The sequence below is a fragment of the Oryza glaberrima genome, chromosome 4, assembly GCF_000147395.1.
Source record: "Oryza glaberrima chromosome 4, OglaRS2, whole genome shotgun sequence".
Lineage (NCBI taxonomy): Eukaryota > Viridiplantae > Streptophyta > Magnoliopsida > Poales > Poaceae > Oryza > Oryza glaberrima.
This window is the reverse complement of record NC_068329.1, coordinates 15,564,650-15,580,760: the sequence shown is the minus strand read 5'-3', so window position 1 is coordinate 15,580,760 and position 16,111 is coordinate 15,564,650. Positions and strand designations below refer to the sequence as shown.

The 16,111-nt window shown below is 41.0% G+C and overlaps 1 protein-coding gene across 1 annotated transcript; it reads right to left on the bottom strand.

The window, feature by feature from the left end:
* Window positions 1-4,901: 4,901 nt before the first annotated feature.
* On the bottom strand, window positions 4,902-9,939 carry LOC127771257 (uncharacterized). The gene is made up of 6 exons (XM_052297124.1): window positions 9,671-9,939; window positions 8,551-8,615; window positions 8,186-8,457; window positions 5,762-5,836; window positions 5,618-5,680; window positions 4,902-5,418 (listed from the first exon to the last, which is right to left on the bottom strand). The coding sequence occupies exons 1-6, from the start codon at window positions 9,790-9,792 to the stop codon at window positions 5,374-5,376; spliced, it is 642 nt and encodes a 213-aa protein (XP_052153084.1). The 5' UTR covers window positions 9,793-9,939; the 3' UTR covers window positions 4,902-5,373.
* Between the last annotated feature and the right edge of the window lie 6,172 nt (window positions 9,940-16,111).

Sequence of the window (16,111 nt, the reverse complement as noted above, 5' to 3'; positions counted from 1 at the left end):
AGCAAAACTAGAACCCATAGATCATGATTCGCTAATTTTATCAATAATGATTGAACATTTTGTTCTATTATTTTAATTAGAGTCTTGCAATCACTTCTAAAATGATGAATCAGTTAGCTAAGTCATTTCAGAAGTCCTATATAGCTAGGCAGATGTACTATATAGTTATATAGTTAGTCTCATCCTAGATAGTTATATAGTTAGTCTCATCCGCAACTAATGGTGTAATCAGTTGTTAGCATATGTATGTTGCTGTAGCACTTATGGCTAATTATGAACAAATTAGGCTCAAAAGATTCGTTTTGTTTTTATCTATATTTAATGCTTCATACATATGTCCAAAGATTTGATGTAATGTTTTTAGAAAAAACATTTTGGGAACTAAACCAAACCTAAATATAAGGTTTTTTTTAAGTGACACATCCTAACATAACAAATGACAGACTTTAGTATAACAAATTTGAACAGACTCAATATAATTCAATATAATATGATGTGTCATGTTCACAAATTTGACGAGACTCATTATAATTCAATATAATATGATGTGTCATGTTCAGGCCAAAGCGCTTATATTTTGGAATGGATGAATTGGGATTTAAACCCTATCAAAAACTACCTATCAAAAGCTACCAACATGTAGGGGTGGACGTTCGGTCTAGCCGAAAATTTCGGGTTTTCAGGCATTTCGGTTTTTGAAAAGTCAAGACCAAATTTCGTCCCAAAAAAATCAAGACCGATAAATTTGATCTCGGTTTTTTTAGTCTCAGTCAGACCGAATTTGGAGGAGCCGAGGCAGGGGGCGGAGACGACGCCGGTGATGTGGAGGCGGAGGGCGAAGGTGGCAGTGCAGCGCGATGGATCCGACAACCGGCGAGGCGGCGTGGAGGCGGAGGGCGGAGACGACGCCGGCGATGTGAAGACGGAGGGTGGAGGTGGCAATGCGGGCCCGATGGACCCGACGGCCGGCGGCCCACGCGACCGGCGAAGCGGCGTGGAGGCGGAGGGCGGAGACGGCGCCGACGATGTGGAGGCGACGACGCGGCGTGATGGAGGCGGCGGTGGCAACGCGTTGGCGGAGATGGCGCCCCCGCGCGGGATGGAAGGGAGGGCGGCGCAATAGGGATGGGGGTGGAAGGGACGGCGATGCAATGCGAAACTCCTAATGGGCGATCAATCGTAGGGCGACAGGAGCATTCCTTTTCTGGCTTTTCTCGGCCTCTTTCCTATTGGGCTTGGCCCACGAGAGCCCATCCACAGCACAACACCATTTTTGGCTTTTTTTTTTATCGCCCTTATCTAAAGTTTACACATCTAAAGTTTATACATCAAATTTATAGATCCAAAGTTTATAAGTCAAAAGTTTACATATTCGATTCAAATTTGAATTTGAATTCAAATTTGAATCGAATATGTAAACTTTTGACTTATAAACTTTAGATATATAGAAATACTATATATAGAAAATATTTGAATTCAAATTCAAATTTGAATCGAATATAATTCAAATTCAAATTTGAAACAGGTATATAAACTTTTGACTTATAAACTTTAGGTCTATAAAGTTTAAGCGTATAGAAATATTATATATAGAAAATATTTGAATTCAAATTCAAATTTAAATCAGATATAATTCAAATTTAAATTTGAAACAGGTATATAAACTTTAGGTGTATAAACTTTAAATGTATAAAAATACTATATATAAAAAAATATTTAAATTCAAATTCAAATTTAAATCAGATATATAAACTTTTGACTTATAAACTTTTAGTCTCTAAACTTTAGATTAGTTTGGATGTGTAAACTTGAGGTATATAAACTTACTAAAATAGAAAAAGTAATGCGGTGAAAAAAAAAAAGCTGGTAGAGGGAGGGAAGGGGAAGGGGTAGTGAATCGACGCAATGGGATGGCCGGCTGGATGGGGATGCAGCCTGTCGGTTGTCTCTAGGGTAGGGTTTAGTGGTGTATTTGGTTTATTGGGCCTCCTGAATTTATTGGGCCATAATTCAGTTTCGGTCTTGAACCGAATTTGCCCACCCCTACCAACATAAACAAGCAAACGCAAAGCGCAGCTCTTCGACCTTCCGACTGAGATTTCCAACCCTAGCAGTATGGACTTTTTTTTTGCCAAAATGAGTTTTTTTCTGTTCGTAAATTTGAATCCGCAAAAACTATTCAAAATTTCACTCGGAATCTAAATTTGTCCGGCGTCAAAACCTCAAAATATCACACTTCTCGGTCTGTTCACATCGAAGATGTAAATCCTAACATGGCCCCAATCATCCCTCAGATCCCATATAATTTGTTCATCCCTGATTAAAGTCTAGTTTGAACCACAAGCCACACATCATAAAGATTAAGAACGAAGGATTGAAGCTAAAAATAATCATATATCCATATTTGGTTTGGTTCACAATTTTTATCTTGGGGAATCATCTACAAATAACACACCAAGTTCAAAAATAGAAACATTGAGATGCCAGAATATTTTGTACTGTGGCAGTTTTACCCCTCAGATCTCATAGCTATTATTGGCCATCACTGATGATTCTTAACAGTGATGGTTTTAGCCACAAGCCATCCAATTATCAAAGTTAAATGACAGAAGGCTTGAAGCTAAAACCAGACAATCCAATCATCTTCGGACCGAAATTTCATCTTCACAGGGGCATCAGCTTAACAGACCAAGTACAATCAAACATCATGAAATCGACAACGAACACATTTAAACAATTACACCATACGCTGCATGAACCCCCAATCGCTAACTTTTAGAGAATTTCACGCATTCCATTTCTTCCTTACTGATACCAATTACCAAGCCGAAAGAAAGAGAGAAAATGTGAAGCCCTGATGTACACAAGCCACGATTGAGATGAGCCGCGGCGCATGTAACGAAAGGGCACCTGGTGATCGATCTCCCAGGCGTGTAACTGTGCCAGCTCATCCCAAGAGGGGTGCCACGCTGCCACCTGACTTACACATGGGTCCCGCGCGTCAGTACTATTCAGGTCAGTGAAAGAAAAGCACAAAAAAATTGCTTTTTTTTCACCCAAAAAAAAATGTTTTTGCTCCGTCAAGAACATCAAAATCCGAAAAAATCATGTAAGCATGTGTGCGAGTTGGTAAATAATGTGGCAGCCGGGACATGGGGTGAGCCCAGGGAAGAGAAAGAAAGATATTCAAATCCGAGCTCACCCGTAGCTGCAAAGAATGGCTGCCGGAATCCTCTTTCCATCTCGCTGGGTATGGGAGGTGACCGAGGAACAGATTGATTTGCTCATCCTTGGCACCACATCACCAGCTCAAACGATGAACGAGAAGCAGACCCCCAAAAAAGAGAAAAATCCATCCAAATCAAATCAAATCCGCGGGCGGAAGCAAGAGAAAGAAGCTAGCAAGATTTTGGTTGGATTGATGGTGGTGGAGGAAGAGGATTGAGGATGTGCCAGATCTTGACAAGAGCGAATCCGTGGGGAGAAATCGAGGAGACGCTCGGTCAGATGATCGGCCAAAACTAATGTGGCTGGCCTCAGGAAAGGGCGCCGAGCGCCGTGGTTTAGTCCGCGCTCGCCGCCGCTGTACCAGCGAGCAAACCATCAAACTAAACCAAAATCAAACAGCAAGAAAAGCAAAAGCAAAACAGGCAGCGGATCTACGAGCTAGGGGGCTCCATCCAGATCAGGAAGAGATGAGATGTTTGGATAGGGGGATTGAGATGTGGTGGGGAAGGGGAGATGAAGAGAGAGGCGGCGCTGGTTATATATAGATGGATGAATGGAGAAGACGCTCTCTCTAGCTTTTAGGGTTTCTCGTGATGGTGAGTGGGCTCTGCTCTTCTGGGCCTCTAGCCGGCCCAACTAAGGCCTCCGTTTGACTCATCTTTTGCATTGAGCTAATCTCCGATACCAAGACAAGAACTTACATTAGCAACTGATTAATTAAGCATTAGCTACTATAAGCTCAAAATTAGAGGTAATTTATTTGATTTTTTTAAAAAAAATTCATGTACATTTTAAAAAATACCATTTGACGATACGGAAAGTATATTTTAGAAAAATACAGTTTAACGGTACGGAAAGTATATTGAAGAAAACGATCGAGCTAATGAATACGAAGAAAGTTGTTGTTTCGAATTGTTGGAAAGAACTCATCCTAAGCTCATCATCTGCTACCTCTAGCAGTCCAGCGTAGGGAACTTTTGATTTCTTCTGATTTTTTTTTACGGACCTTGGTAGAATTTCTCCAAACAAGGTGTTTTTTTATCTAATTGGATTATTGTATCACAGATCTGCTTGCTCAATGACGTGGTATAATTCTCCCAGCAACTTAAAAATCTTGATGTCGCTAAATAAAAACTGTCCAAAAAACTGCCGAGAATGCAACAATTCACCGTATTAAGCATTGGGGAGGTTTCATCAGAAACTGCCATAAAAGGAAAATTGAAATTTTGAACATGAGACGGCTGTGGAGAATCAGGGTTTACGATTCCAACAGGCCCTTCCGTTTCGGGCACTAGTGGAATTCGGAATTTCGCGAAATCCGGTGAAAAACCGGTAAATTCCGAACAAATTTCATAAACCAAAATTTGAATATAAATTCTCTGAATTTGCCGACAAGTCGAAATTTCGATCAGTAATCTTGCCCAAGTAAATGTTTTTCTTTTTTAAATTCTTTATTAATACATCATTTTTTTCGAAAATTTATATCCCAATAGGTTATATGAATATCATAGTATTTATAAGATTTTTTTGATTTTTTTTTATTAATTCAAATTTGAAATTGGATGAAACTCTTTGAAATCTCAAACGGTTTCCGGATTTCGTCGGAATCGTAAACCCTGTGGAGAATGCAGCAATTCACCAGATAACAAGACCACACAACTCAACAGACAAGATACCGACGCAGGAGATCCCAATGTATATTTAATAATAATAATAAACCAAAATTCAGATAGTTTGAAATGTATCATCCCCCTCCCTCCGATGGAGAGGAGACAACAATGGAATAATAATCGTATACAGCAGCAAAGCAACCCCAAGAACATCGGCACAGCTCCAATACTATGTGTACCGCATGAACAATTTGATTAATCAGCTGGTCCTGAGTCCTGACAAGCAAGCTGACCAGATAAAAATTAACAGGAGACTAATAATATTACATTGTCAACCTTCATCCAGCCTATAAAACATCCTAAACTGGCTGAGAATGCGGAATGCTCAACTAGTTAGAAGACGCATTACAAGACGCCCAGCGCTTTTGTTCTTGCGCCGTATCCAGGACATGCGGACACTTTGAGTTTGCCACGCAAGCAGAGGAGCATACAATTCCTAATCGCCCAGCCTTTCTACATTACACGCCAGCCCTCCCTACGCTCTCGATTCCAAGGCAAGCATGATCTTCTTCCTGGGACCCTGAAAGAACACCCACCTTAAGTTTCCATCTCAAATCAAATTTACACTTGCGCATAAGAAAGAATGCAGGCTTACTGATGTTCAACTATTCTTAAATGGTTAAATGAGAGATGAAGCAAGGACCCCAAAAACTTATCTAACTGACGAGCGAATTAATAATCAGAAAACAGAATAAAGATCTCAGGCGCAATGCATGTACCATTGGAATGCCCAAAGCTTTAAGATCACTATCAGTCATGTGTCTTAGGGCTGCCATGTCAACCTGCAACACAAACAACTATTAACCAAATAAATATCAAAGAGGGCATCAAAATGATTTACACATTCATGGAAATAATCAAACCTCTTCTGCCTGGAAGGTAATCGAGTACTTCTCAAGTCCAAGAGATTTCAGGAAAATATCAAGTGGACTGTCAGCCTATAAAGAATTCCCAACAAAAAAAAAAAGATGTTGGATCTGAACCATACCAAGAAAGTTTAGTTAAGAAAATAAGCAAAGTCACTGCGGCTGCGATTAGTTAATTCTATACTTTGCACAACATGTGAAGGATAGGTCAACAGGATACAACATTCATAGCAGGTTAACTAGGCATAAATTTGGCACAAAATAGTTCAATACCCTCATAAAAACTCTCATGTTGAAACCTACCGATGCCCTTTAACAGATTATACGGTTCATGTGACTCTTGCCTTCCCTCATGCAAAACAAACTGTGAAGCATGCTTATCAGCTATGACTTCCTTGAAATTTTATATTATGGGCATAACTAAAATTGATTAAGAAAAAACTCAATACACGTAAGATAAGCTCAAATTGCACAGTCAAGCAGACATCTTTCTTCCAATTACCAAACTAACTCAAATTTCCAACTATAGAAGTACCTATGATTAAATAGCAGTGACTAGTGAGCCAGTGGCTAGTGGGCTCGGCCAGAATTCTATGCACATCATTTTATATACAGGATCAGAAGTCAGAAATGTATAATGAATGGCAATGGCGCTCTTAAAACAGAAAATAGAAGGCATTCCAAATTGAAGGGGCAATTTAAATGACAATGAAGTGAAAAGGTCCCAAAATTCCTTGATAAAAGATTAAAATTCAACACCTATTTACACAACAAGATCATTAGGACAGGCCCTGGAGTTACTCTTATCTCCAAAGAGCACAACATAGTGAAACAAACATCAGCACAAGAAATCCAAAAGTGTAAGAAAATTCACTATTTGCCATAAAAGATTAACCCAATCAACAAAACCATGCTTGGTAACATTTCTAAATAGAAAAATTGTTTACTTGCCATGTGAAAAGCGATCTTCCCCTATTTGCCATTGCCCATCAGTTCATTTTTGTCTTCCCTTAAGCCAGGCCACTATTAAACATCTTTGGAAAAAGAACTACTTTTCTACCCTCACAAACATAGCGCTTGCCTGTGAACTAAATCTCTCTCTCTCTCTCTCTCTCTCTCTCCTGTCCATATCTGCATAAGATCAGTGCGTTCATAGGCAACAAGATGAACCTATGGAGACAGCACTTCTCCACATCACTTATCAGGCTAGCAGTTTTGGCAAGTCAGCCATTACAGCTGAATCCATCTCCTCCACCTCTGCAGAGCACTCAGAGCTAAGAGCCAGCATGAAGAATTCAGCTATCGTGGATCTGTACCCATTGTTTCTTGTGTGTGTGTGTGTGTGTTGGCGGGGGGGGGGGGGGGGGGGGGGGGGGGGATGCAGGATAGGTTAATGCTTGGTTGACCATGCTTTCTAGATTATGTGGGGATAAAAAGTCTAGGCTACAAGACATGATTAAATCAAGCATCAATCGAGTATAGTGATTCTAGAGCCATGTCCCAACAAAGTTGGATCTACCAGATCCAAACAAGCTTTAGGCCCTGTTTGAGGGAGCTTCTGACAGCTGCAGCTTCTCCTAGAACAGGAGAAACTGCAGCTGTCAGAAGCTCCCCCAAACAGTCCAGATTTTCGCACATTCTAAGAATCTAGTTGTAGAATCCAGATAAATGACATAGAAGCCAGAAGCTAGAAAACCCAGCTTTCTAGATTCTCACCAACTGCTTCTCAGAATCTTAAGCTCCCGCAAGCAGGGCCTTAATCTGCTAGGCGTAGGTCCTCTAGCTAAGCTACTAATAATTTCCTTTGTTTTTGGTCATGGTGGTTGGGACTTGGGTGGGAGTCAAGAGTGTACTAATCGTTCAAATTATCATTGCTGCGCATGGCTCGATTGTTTTTGTTAAGTTGGCTAAATTGGCACCGCCAAATCGAATGTTTTTGTTTGATAAGTTAGGCTAAATTGACACCACACCTACCCAGGCGCTTTGACAGAAGGGAAGTGCTCGCCATGCATGCATTCAAGGAGGAGGAAACAGCTGCAGTGGAGGGATTAGCTACCTTGCTGAAGCTAATTGAAGAAGAAAAGATTTTTGCATATCAATCATGCTGCTCCCCAGTGGTGCAGTACAGACTACAGTTCAACAGCAAGATAACGAAAATGGCAAATAAAGGAAGACAAAATGAACTAGTGGCATACGAGGGAACATCAATTTTCCATTGGAAAATAAGGGATTGGAGTTATATTATATGGTATATAAGAAATTTTCTCAAAGTATTACTACAGGTTTCATTCTGAACATCAAAATAAAAGTAGTTACCAAAAAAGCAGTCTCTCAAGCTAATTGCAAACAACTGAGAATGAGATCCAACTAAATACTGGAAAACTATATACATGTGGCACCCATTACAAACATAACCCTTACCTTCGGCTGAGATGTCTTCTTCGATGACGTCGGTTTTGGAACTTTCTTACTTTGACGTACAGGCATTACATCTGCATTTTCACGCCTTGTGACTTTCACGATCTCTGATGCTGGCTTTGCCTTTGGAGGGTCCACATTGACTGGCTGTGGGTGCATTGTTCCAGAAAGCATCTCACGTAGATCACGTACACCAGAACCCCTTTGGCCAGCAAAGCTTTGCTGAGAGCTTTTCTTCTGAAGCTTCAATCGCAAATCCCGTGGATCAATTGATTCTTAACATAATACGCAAGAAGATAAGAATAAAATAAGAATACAAAAGGCCTGTCTTTATTTAAGGTGCATCAAAAACTTCTTTCTTTTATTACTTGAAGCTGGTTCATCGTCTTCCCGGTAAAGATCATGCTTCCATTTTTCATCAGTTTGCCGTTGCCTACAGAATATAAAGATCTATGGTTTTAAAAATTAGCTAGCCAAGTGAAATGGGCATACAGGAATGGTAGTGTTGTGCACGATAAAATTTATGTGATTCAATAAAGAAAGACTAACTTCTTGATAAGGATGCTAATACAGATCATGCACCTTTTATACACAGGATTAAACATACCATGGCTCAGTCAACAAACTTTGCCTAGTATGAACAGTTGGGACACGATAATAGAACTGACGTAATACATTGACTATCCTTCAAGCATCAACACAACAAATGTTGGGACACCTTCGTTAGAGAAAAAAAAAGACTATCAAACATCAAGGGCTGACTTTCCAACATTGGGAGGCACGCTGTCTTCTAGAAAATGCCTCACTTATAACCATGGAAACCAAACGACTACTTAAAAGTTGTAATTCCTTCTATAAGCTAATATCAACTACAATTTACTATAACTAGCTCAAAGTTAAGACTTTTTGCAACAAAAAAGGACAGCAGACCCGATGTGGCTTGGTTAGGACATCTCATAAGTAATAACAACAGGAAAATCCTGTTGTAAGCTGTAACCCGACACTACCGTACACACCACGTGGAACCACAAATCTTTTTTGGTAAGAGAAAATTTTGGACTTTTAACTTCCAAACAAAGAAGCTCCAAGAGCAAACATACCAAAAAACCTATATATATGAAATTCACGCATTACACCGACTTGGTATCAATACGAACTATGCGTACTGCTCGCCCGCAACAAGATCATTGTCAACTACGCAATCATGACAAAAAAAGGGCACAATTTCCACACTCTCCACCTACTAGGCAACAATAAACACGGTGATATTCAGCCTCTCTCACAACAAGAAACGAGGACAGCGAAGCAAAGCCACAATCATTCCTCACAGCAAAAGATCAAAACTACGCGCATACTCCTAAGCTACATACAGCGCGCCAGCCACGAAGGGACAGAGCGGGGTACTAGATGCAAAGAGCATATGCCGCGGAGGAGGGGACGGGATGGAGGAAGAGGAGGAGGAGGAGACTGGAGCTGCTCCGCGCTGACCTCTTGGACGGCGGGTTACGGGCCCCCCGGCCGCCGGCGCCGGCGCGGGCGGCGGGTTGGTCGCCGTCGATGCGGTCGTGGATGGAGCGCTTCCGGCCGGTGGAGATCTGGTCCGCGTACATCTCCTCGCCCGAGGCCTACTACCTACCTCTCGCCCTCGCTCTCGCTGCCTCTCCACGAGCTCGGGGATGGTGGTGGTGGGTCTAGGGTTTCGGGAGGGTGATGCGAATGCGACGCGGAGGGAGAAGGAGAAGATGGATTTGATGATGGAGGATGGAAGAAGGGAGGGGGATGTGGCCGTGCCCGTGGGGCCTACCTGTCTGTGGCACAGCCTTTTTCAACCGTGGCATTAATTAATAATCATGGAAACCCGGCCCGGCCCGGCCTGGCTCGGCCCATCATTGTTTGGACCCGAACATTTGTTTGAGGAAGCTTCACCTGATGACGCTTATTATCAGTTTATCACCGTACAGTTTATCCGCAGAAATAATAATTTATGGGTAAAATTTTTATACAAGTGTTCTTAACCATTTAAAATCAATCTAAAAAATAAATTTTATGAAAATTAGTTTTAAAATTCAAATTTTAGCGCACCTTATAAGAGAATGAACAGCTTTTAGGGGACACATGTACATGAAAAGTCGATTCGCAACTAGTTAAACTACAAAATTTATAAGACATAAATAAAGAGAAAAGATGCAACCCTTTTTTTCTAAATTATATACAATATAAACATTTCTTGGAAATTGATTCCAACGCACAGGAATGCTTTTAGGTGGGGAATACAACACTACACTTGTTCAGGTCATCAGTGACGGGTTCAAACTGTCATATCTAACGGGTATAACTCTCATGACTAAACTCATCTCTAGCATGTGAAGGCTTGTCATTGATATGGGACACCTTTGACATGCTACAAATGGTAATTCGTCAGAGGTGATCTTTATCCCTTTGACCGATGGCATTGCAAACTATTAATGGTGTAGATTATCAGTGAAAACAAAAAAATATATATATTTCATTCTAGCTCGTTGCAGTTGCATTCATCTCACAAATTCACAAATCACCAAAAATCATCACAATCACACATCTGGGCATATCCAAACACACATCTGGGCATCACGAAATCAACACCAAAAGCATCACGAAATCAATGAGAATAGAACATAAGGTGTCGCAACAAAAGAAAGTGTTGAAGTAGTGTTTGTCACCGTTGCCTAGCTCAACGCCGGAGGAGGGAGTCAACGTCGATGATGCTGAGGCGGTCGTCGACGCTTGAGCGGATCTGGAGGAGGCGGCGGCCAGTGACCTTGGGGCAAGGATAAACGAGGCGGCAGGCGATGCATGGAGCGTCTAGATCCGATGGTCCCTAACTACCTGGAGACTGTATCTGGTGCCAAGGAACTCGGGGTGGCCACGCCAACCTTGGGCGATGGGCAAAGAAGGTAGCGGACGGAGCTCGGGGCAAACGAGACGAGTAGATGACTAGCGGCGGGCGAAGGAGACATCGACGGTCATAGAGGGTGGATCCGGTGGGCGATAGTCATGGGAAGGAGGCCACGGCGGTTGGCGGTCGGTGGAAGGGACGATGGCTGGTGATCGGGTGGGAGGGGTGGGCGGGATTGTGGAGAAAGAAAGAAGAGAGTGGATGAAGGGAGGAGAAGGGGTAAGTAGGCTAGCGGCCCCAAAGTGGGGTGGGGGATTTCTTTTTTTTTACTAGAAAAAATGCCCGTGCGTTGCAACGGGTAAAACCATTTTTGGATCACTGAACATTTTACTTTTTGGTTTTAGACCAAAAGTTCATTCCTTTCTTACTATTGAATCTCAACCGAGCCCGCTACTTCACTCTATTTGGCCTGCCTCTTGACCCAACTCACAAGTGGAGCTGTAGGTCTAACTCGCATTGTCAACTGCCGTCTTTAACCTCCGAAAGACAATCTCGTATACGTACATGCCAAAACTGATCCTCTAAATCTGGTCGAAGAAAAAAACGGATGAAAAAAACCCGGAAAAAAGGCGACGAAAAAAAGTAAAAAAAAAAAGAGGACGGAAAAAGAAGCGAAAAAAGACGAAAAAAACAGCGAAAAGATAGATGGACGACAAACAGAAAAAAGAAAAAGAAAGAAAAAAGGACAGAAAGAAAGAAAAAATAATAGACGGATAAAAAAAAAGAAAGCGAATAGAAAGAAAGGAAAAAACAAACGGAGAAAAAAAAGAGGAAAAATGCGAAAAAAAGACGGAGGAAATTTTTTTACGGAAGCCTTAAGTATTTTTTTAATTATATAGGTATACTAGAAAAATGCCCGTTCGTTGCAACGGGTAAATATTTTTTTCAATGATATATTAAGAGCTAAGTAATAAATTGAAATATTAGGATCACTATTTATACACTATAATTGAAAAAGTTAATAAAAATCTTAACATTGGGATCGCTATAGATTATAATTAAAAAAAGTTAATGAAAATATTTCATGGGTTTTTGGCCGAAAGCATTCCTTCCTTTTTAGCCTAGGCTAGTCCGCTACCTCCCTCCATTTGGTCTGCTTCTCTTCGACCCTACCATCTTCAACTTCCCGAATATGACTACCATCTTCAACCTCCCGAAGATAATCCCGTGCAAAATTGGTCGAGGGTTTTTATTCACTCGATCTACTCTTTCTGTTTTCCCCAAAATCAGAACGTAAAACTCGGGATTAAAATGATCGGGGAAGATTGCCGTCATCATTGGCAATTGTAGAACATAGATTAAATCCGGCAATTAAAGCCGAATCTAAGGGAAAATCACGGAGAAATTGATGAGAGAGGAGTGGGGAATCGATTTTTGCAATCAAATTAGAGGAGAAAACACATGATCGATATGGCGGTGGCGCGGCGCGGCGCTAGGGTTCACCTAGGGAGGCGTGCGGCGAACATATGGGATTATAAAACCAGATAAGAAAATCAAAAGGCGCACGGGAGAAAAAACCGGCGACAAAAAGATTGAGTGTCATGGTTATGGATACCACATACCTAATAGTAGTTGACTAAATCTCGGCAGGACCCACCACATACCATGTCCTATACGGAAACAACCTACGGATATAGAAGGAGTTCCGGATAAGGAAAGACAACTAGAGTTCTACATGGAAACGACAAGGACTACTCGGATTGTATCCATATTAGTTTCCCTAGTTCTACTTGGAGGGACACACAGACTAACCATGATGAGACGATCAACACGATCAACAACTACCATGAGAGGAGACCATGGAAGACACCCATGACAATCAACACACGCCCACCAGAAGCCACAACATACAAGCCAACATACGCCAAGACACGCCGCCGGATATCGACTTTAGGGATAGGCATGGCTATTCCCCTACGGTGTCTCCGGATACCGTCAGGAGATACGAAAGCGGCATCTCTGATCTCGCCGGGCACGGATTCGAGGAGGAAGACTACCCTGTTGTCGACTACGAGTCAGACCTTCAGACCAACATGTCGACAACAGTTAGATAGGCTACCCACATATTGTACTGGTGTGATTATGGTAAATAAGAGCAATACCGGCTTCGGCCAACAGGATGTAGGGTTATTACCTGACTACTCAGGGGCCCGAACCTGTATAAAAATCCATGTCTCCATCTCTTTTACCTCAGTCTCGCGTATATCCTAGCACCAACGATCCCCATACTGTCTAAATACCGTAGTCGAGACATCAAACGTCGACATTGAGGCGCACGGTGAATAGATCGGATTAATAAAAGGGGAAAAAAACCAAAAGCCTTAGCATGTGCGCATAAAAAACTCTTTTGTGTGCAAAGAAAAAAGGGAAAAAAATACCGGTGCCAAAAAACACCAAACGGACTTTTTTTTATTGGGAGATTTTTTTTCTTTTTCTACATGAGTCGGACAAGAGATGTTTTTTTCTTTTTTCTTACTGACAATGACGGAAGCTTTTTTTTTAATCACTCGTTAAATCGGACTTTCTTTTCTTTCTTTATTTACCTTTTTTTGAGTCGGATTTTTTTTCTTTCTTTTTTACATAATAAGACGGGAATTTCTTGTATTTCTTGTAGTAGAGATATAGATTAAAACCGAAACATAAAATTAAAACCGTTTGAAACACGGATGACGTACCAAAATTCTGACAAAAACAACTTGAACTTTTATAATAGGTAAACTAAGGGAAAATCACGGAGAAATTGATAATCACGGAGAAATTGATGAGAGAGGAGTGGGGAATCGATTTTTGCAATCAAATTAGAGGAGAAAACATATGATCGATATGGCGGCGGCGCGGCGCGGCGCGGCGCTAGGGTTCACCTCGGGAGGCGTGCGGCGAACATATGGGATTATAAAACCAGACAAGAAAAACAAAAGGCACACGGGAGAAAAAACCGACGACAAAAAAGATTGAGGCGCGCGGTGAATAGATCGGATTAATAAAAGGGGAAAAAAACCAAAAGCATTAGCATGTGCGCATAAAAAACTCTTTTGTGTGTAAAGAAAAAAGGGAAAAAAATACCGGTGCCAAAAAACACCAAACGGACTTTTTTTTTATTGGGAGATTTTTTTTTCTTTTTCTACATGAGTCGGACAAGAGATGTTTTTTTTTTTCTTACTGACGACGATGGAAGCTTTTTATTTTAATCACTCGTTAAGTCAGACTTTCTTTTCTTTCTTTATTTACCTTTTTTTGAGTCGGATTTTTTTTCTTTCTTTTTTACATAATAAGACAGGAATTTCTTGTAGTAGAGATATAGAATAAAACCGAAACATAAAATTAAAACCGTTTGAAACACGGATGACGTACCAAAATTCTGACAAAAACAGCTTGAACTTTTATAATAGGTAAAGATATAGGGCTTCTAAATAATGGAAATTCAATTAAATAGAGGATATAGAAAAGTGCACTGTACAGAGGCCCACATGTCAGTATTTTTTTTTTATCTCTCGTTCTCTGCTCCTTCCTCCTTCCGCTCTTCTTTCTTCTTTCAGGGAGCCGAGAGGAGGGACTCAGGGAGAGGGGAGGGCGAGTAGGGCGACGGCTCTCCTGTAGCCGGGAGGCGGCGACGTCAGAGGCAAAATGTGTTCCCGCTCACTGTGTATCCGGGGAAGGTGGCGGCAAACAGTGAAATTGAGGGAGAAGTTGGGAACACGGTCGGCAAAAGCTCGGTCCCGAGGAGAGAGAGGAGGCTCCGGTGTGGTTCAAGGTGGCGGCGGACGGAGGGGGAAAGTAGAGAAATGGGTTCTTCTCAGCGAGGCGGAGCTGGTGGTGAGAGGGAATAGGAAGGAAAGCTCCGGTTGAGGAGATTGGCTAGTGATGGTAGATTGGCCGACAGCCTGACCGCTACCGTACGTGCGCGCGACAGACTCGGGAAAGCCAGACAAAAAAACAGAATCGGACTGTAACAACGTACGAAAAGTAGGCAAAAACATCTTAAACTTTTATAATAGATAAAGAAATCACCACAGATGGTATAAGAATTGAATACGTTTGAGGTGAGGTATCTCACCTGTAATGGGTACAAACTCAACACCTGTCACAAGAAAGAGGTCATCAATGATGAGGGCTCGTTAGAGCGTGATGTGTCAGGTCCTTATATAAATCCGTCACAAATGAGTTCTTACTGTGATAGGGCATTTTCTTGAGCCTCATCTACAACACTATTTACTTTAATCCCTCAAAGATGATATTATCCATGACGATACATTTTGATCCGTCATAGGTAGGCCATCACAGATGGGCTGATCTGTGCAAACAATTAAAAAGAATAAAAGTTGAACACTAATGCATCTGAAAAGAACTTTCTACGCTCATCATTAATATTTTCTAAACAACCTAAAGATAACACTTTTACAATGGATTCATTGCATGCCATTTGTTTTTTTATTTAAGAGATCACAGGGGTATGCCTTTGTTTGTTTCTGATTAAGATACATATTTTATCTCGGTTTTCATTAACGCGCTTTTCAAACTGCTAAACGACATATTTTTTAGAAACTTCAAAATTTCAGATAAATCAAAATTTCAAGTTTGAAATAATTAAAATACCATCAATCAATCATGGTTTTTCCGTTTTGCGTGCTTGTACTCGATCTTCATCTTAACTGAACTCAAACGGGGCTTCTCTTAAAAGTTATTCCCTTATGTCAAAATAAGTTAACAAAATAAATTAACCTAGTATTCCCTCCATTTCACAATGTAAGTCATTCTAGCATTTCCCACATTCATATTGATGTTAATGAATCTAAACATATATATCTATCTAGATTCATTAACATCAATATGAATGTGGGAAATTGTAGAATGACTTACATTGTGAAACGGAGGAAGTACATCCTTGAGCTACAAATCTGAACAGATTCATAATATTACAAATCTAGACATACTATTTAGATTTGTAGTAGTCAGATCCTGTAATAGGGTCTTGTTTGCGAAGTTTAAGATTTTGA

Excerpts from the sequence above, each read along its gene's own strand:
- LOC127771257 (XM_052297124.1), bottom strand. The coding sequence starts at position 9,792 with ATGTACGCGGACCAGATCTCCACCGGCCGGAAGCGCTCCATCCACGAC. Across the intron at positions 8,616-9,670 it reads CGTAACCCGCCGTCCAAGAG|GCAACGGCAAACTGATGAAA; the intron begins GTCAGCGCGGAG and ends TATATTCTGTAG. Across the intron at positions 5,419-5,617 it reads AAGCTTTGGGCATTCCAATG|GGTCCCAGGAAGAAGATCAT; the intron begins GTACATGCATTG and ends GTGTTCTTTCAG.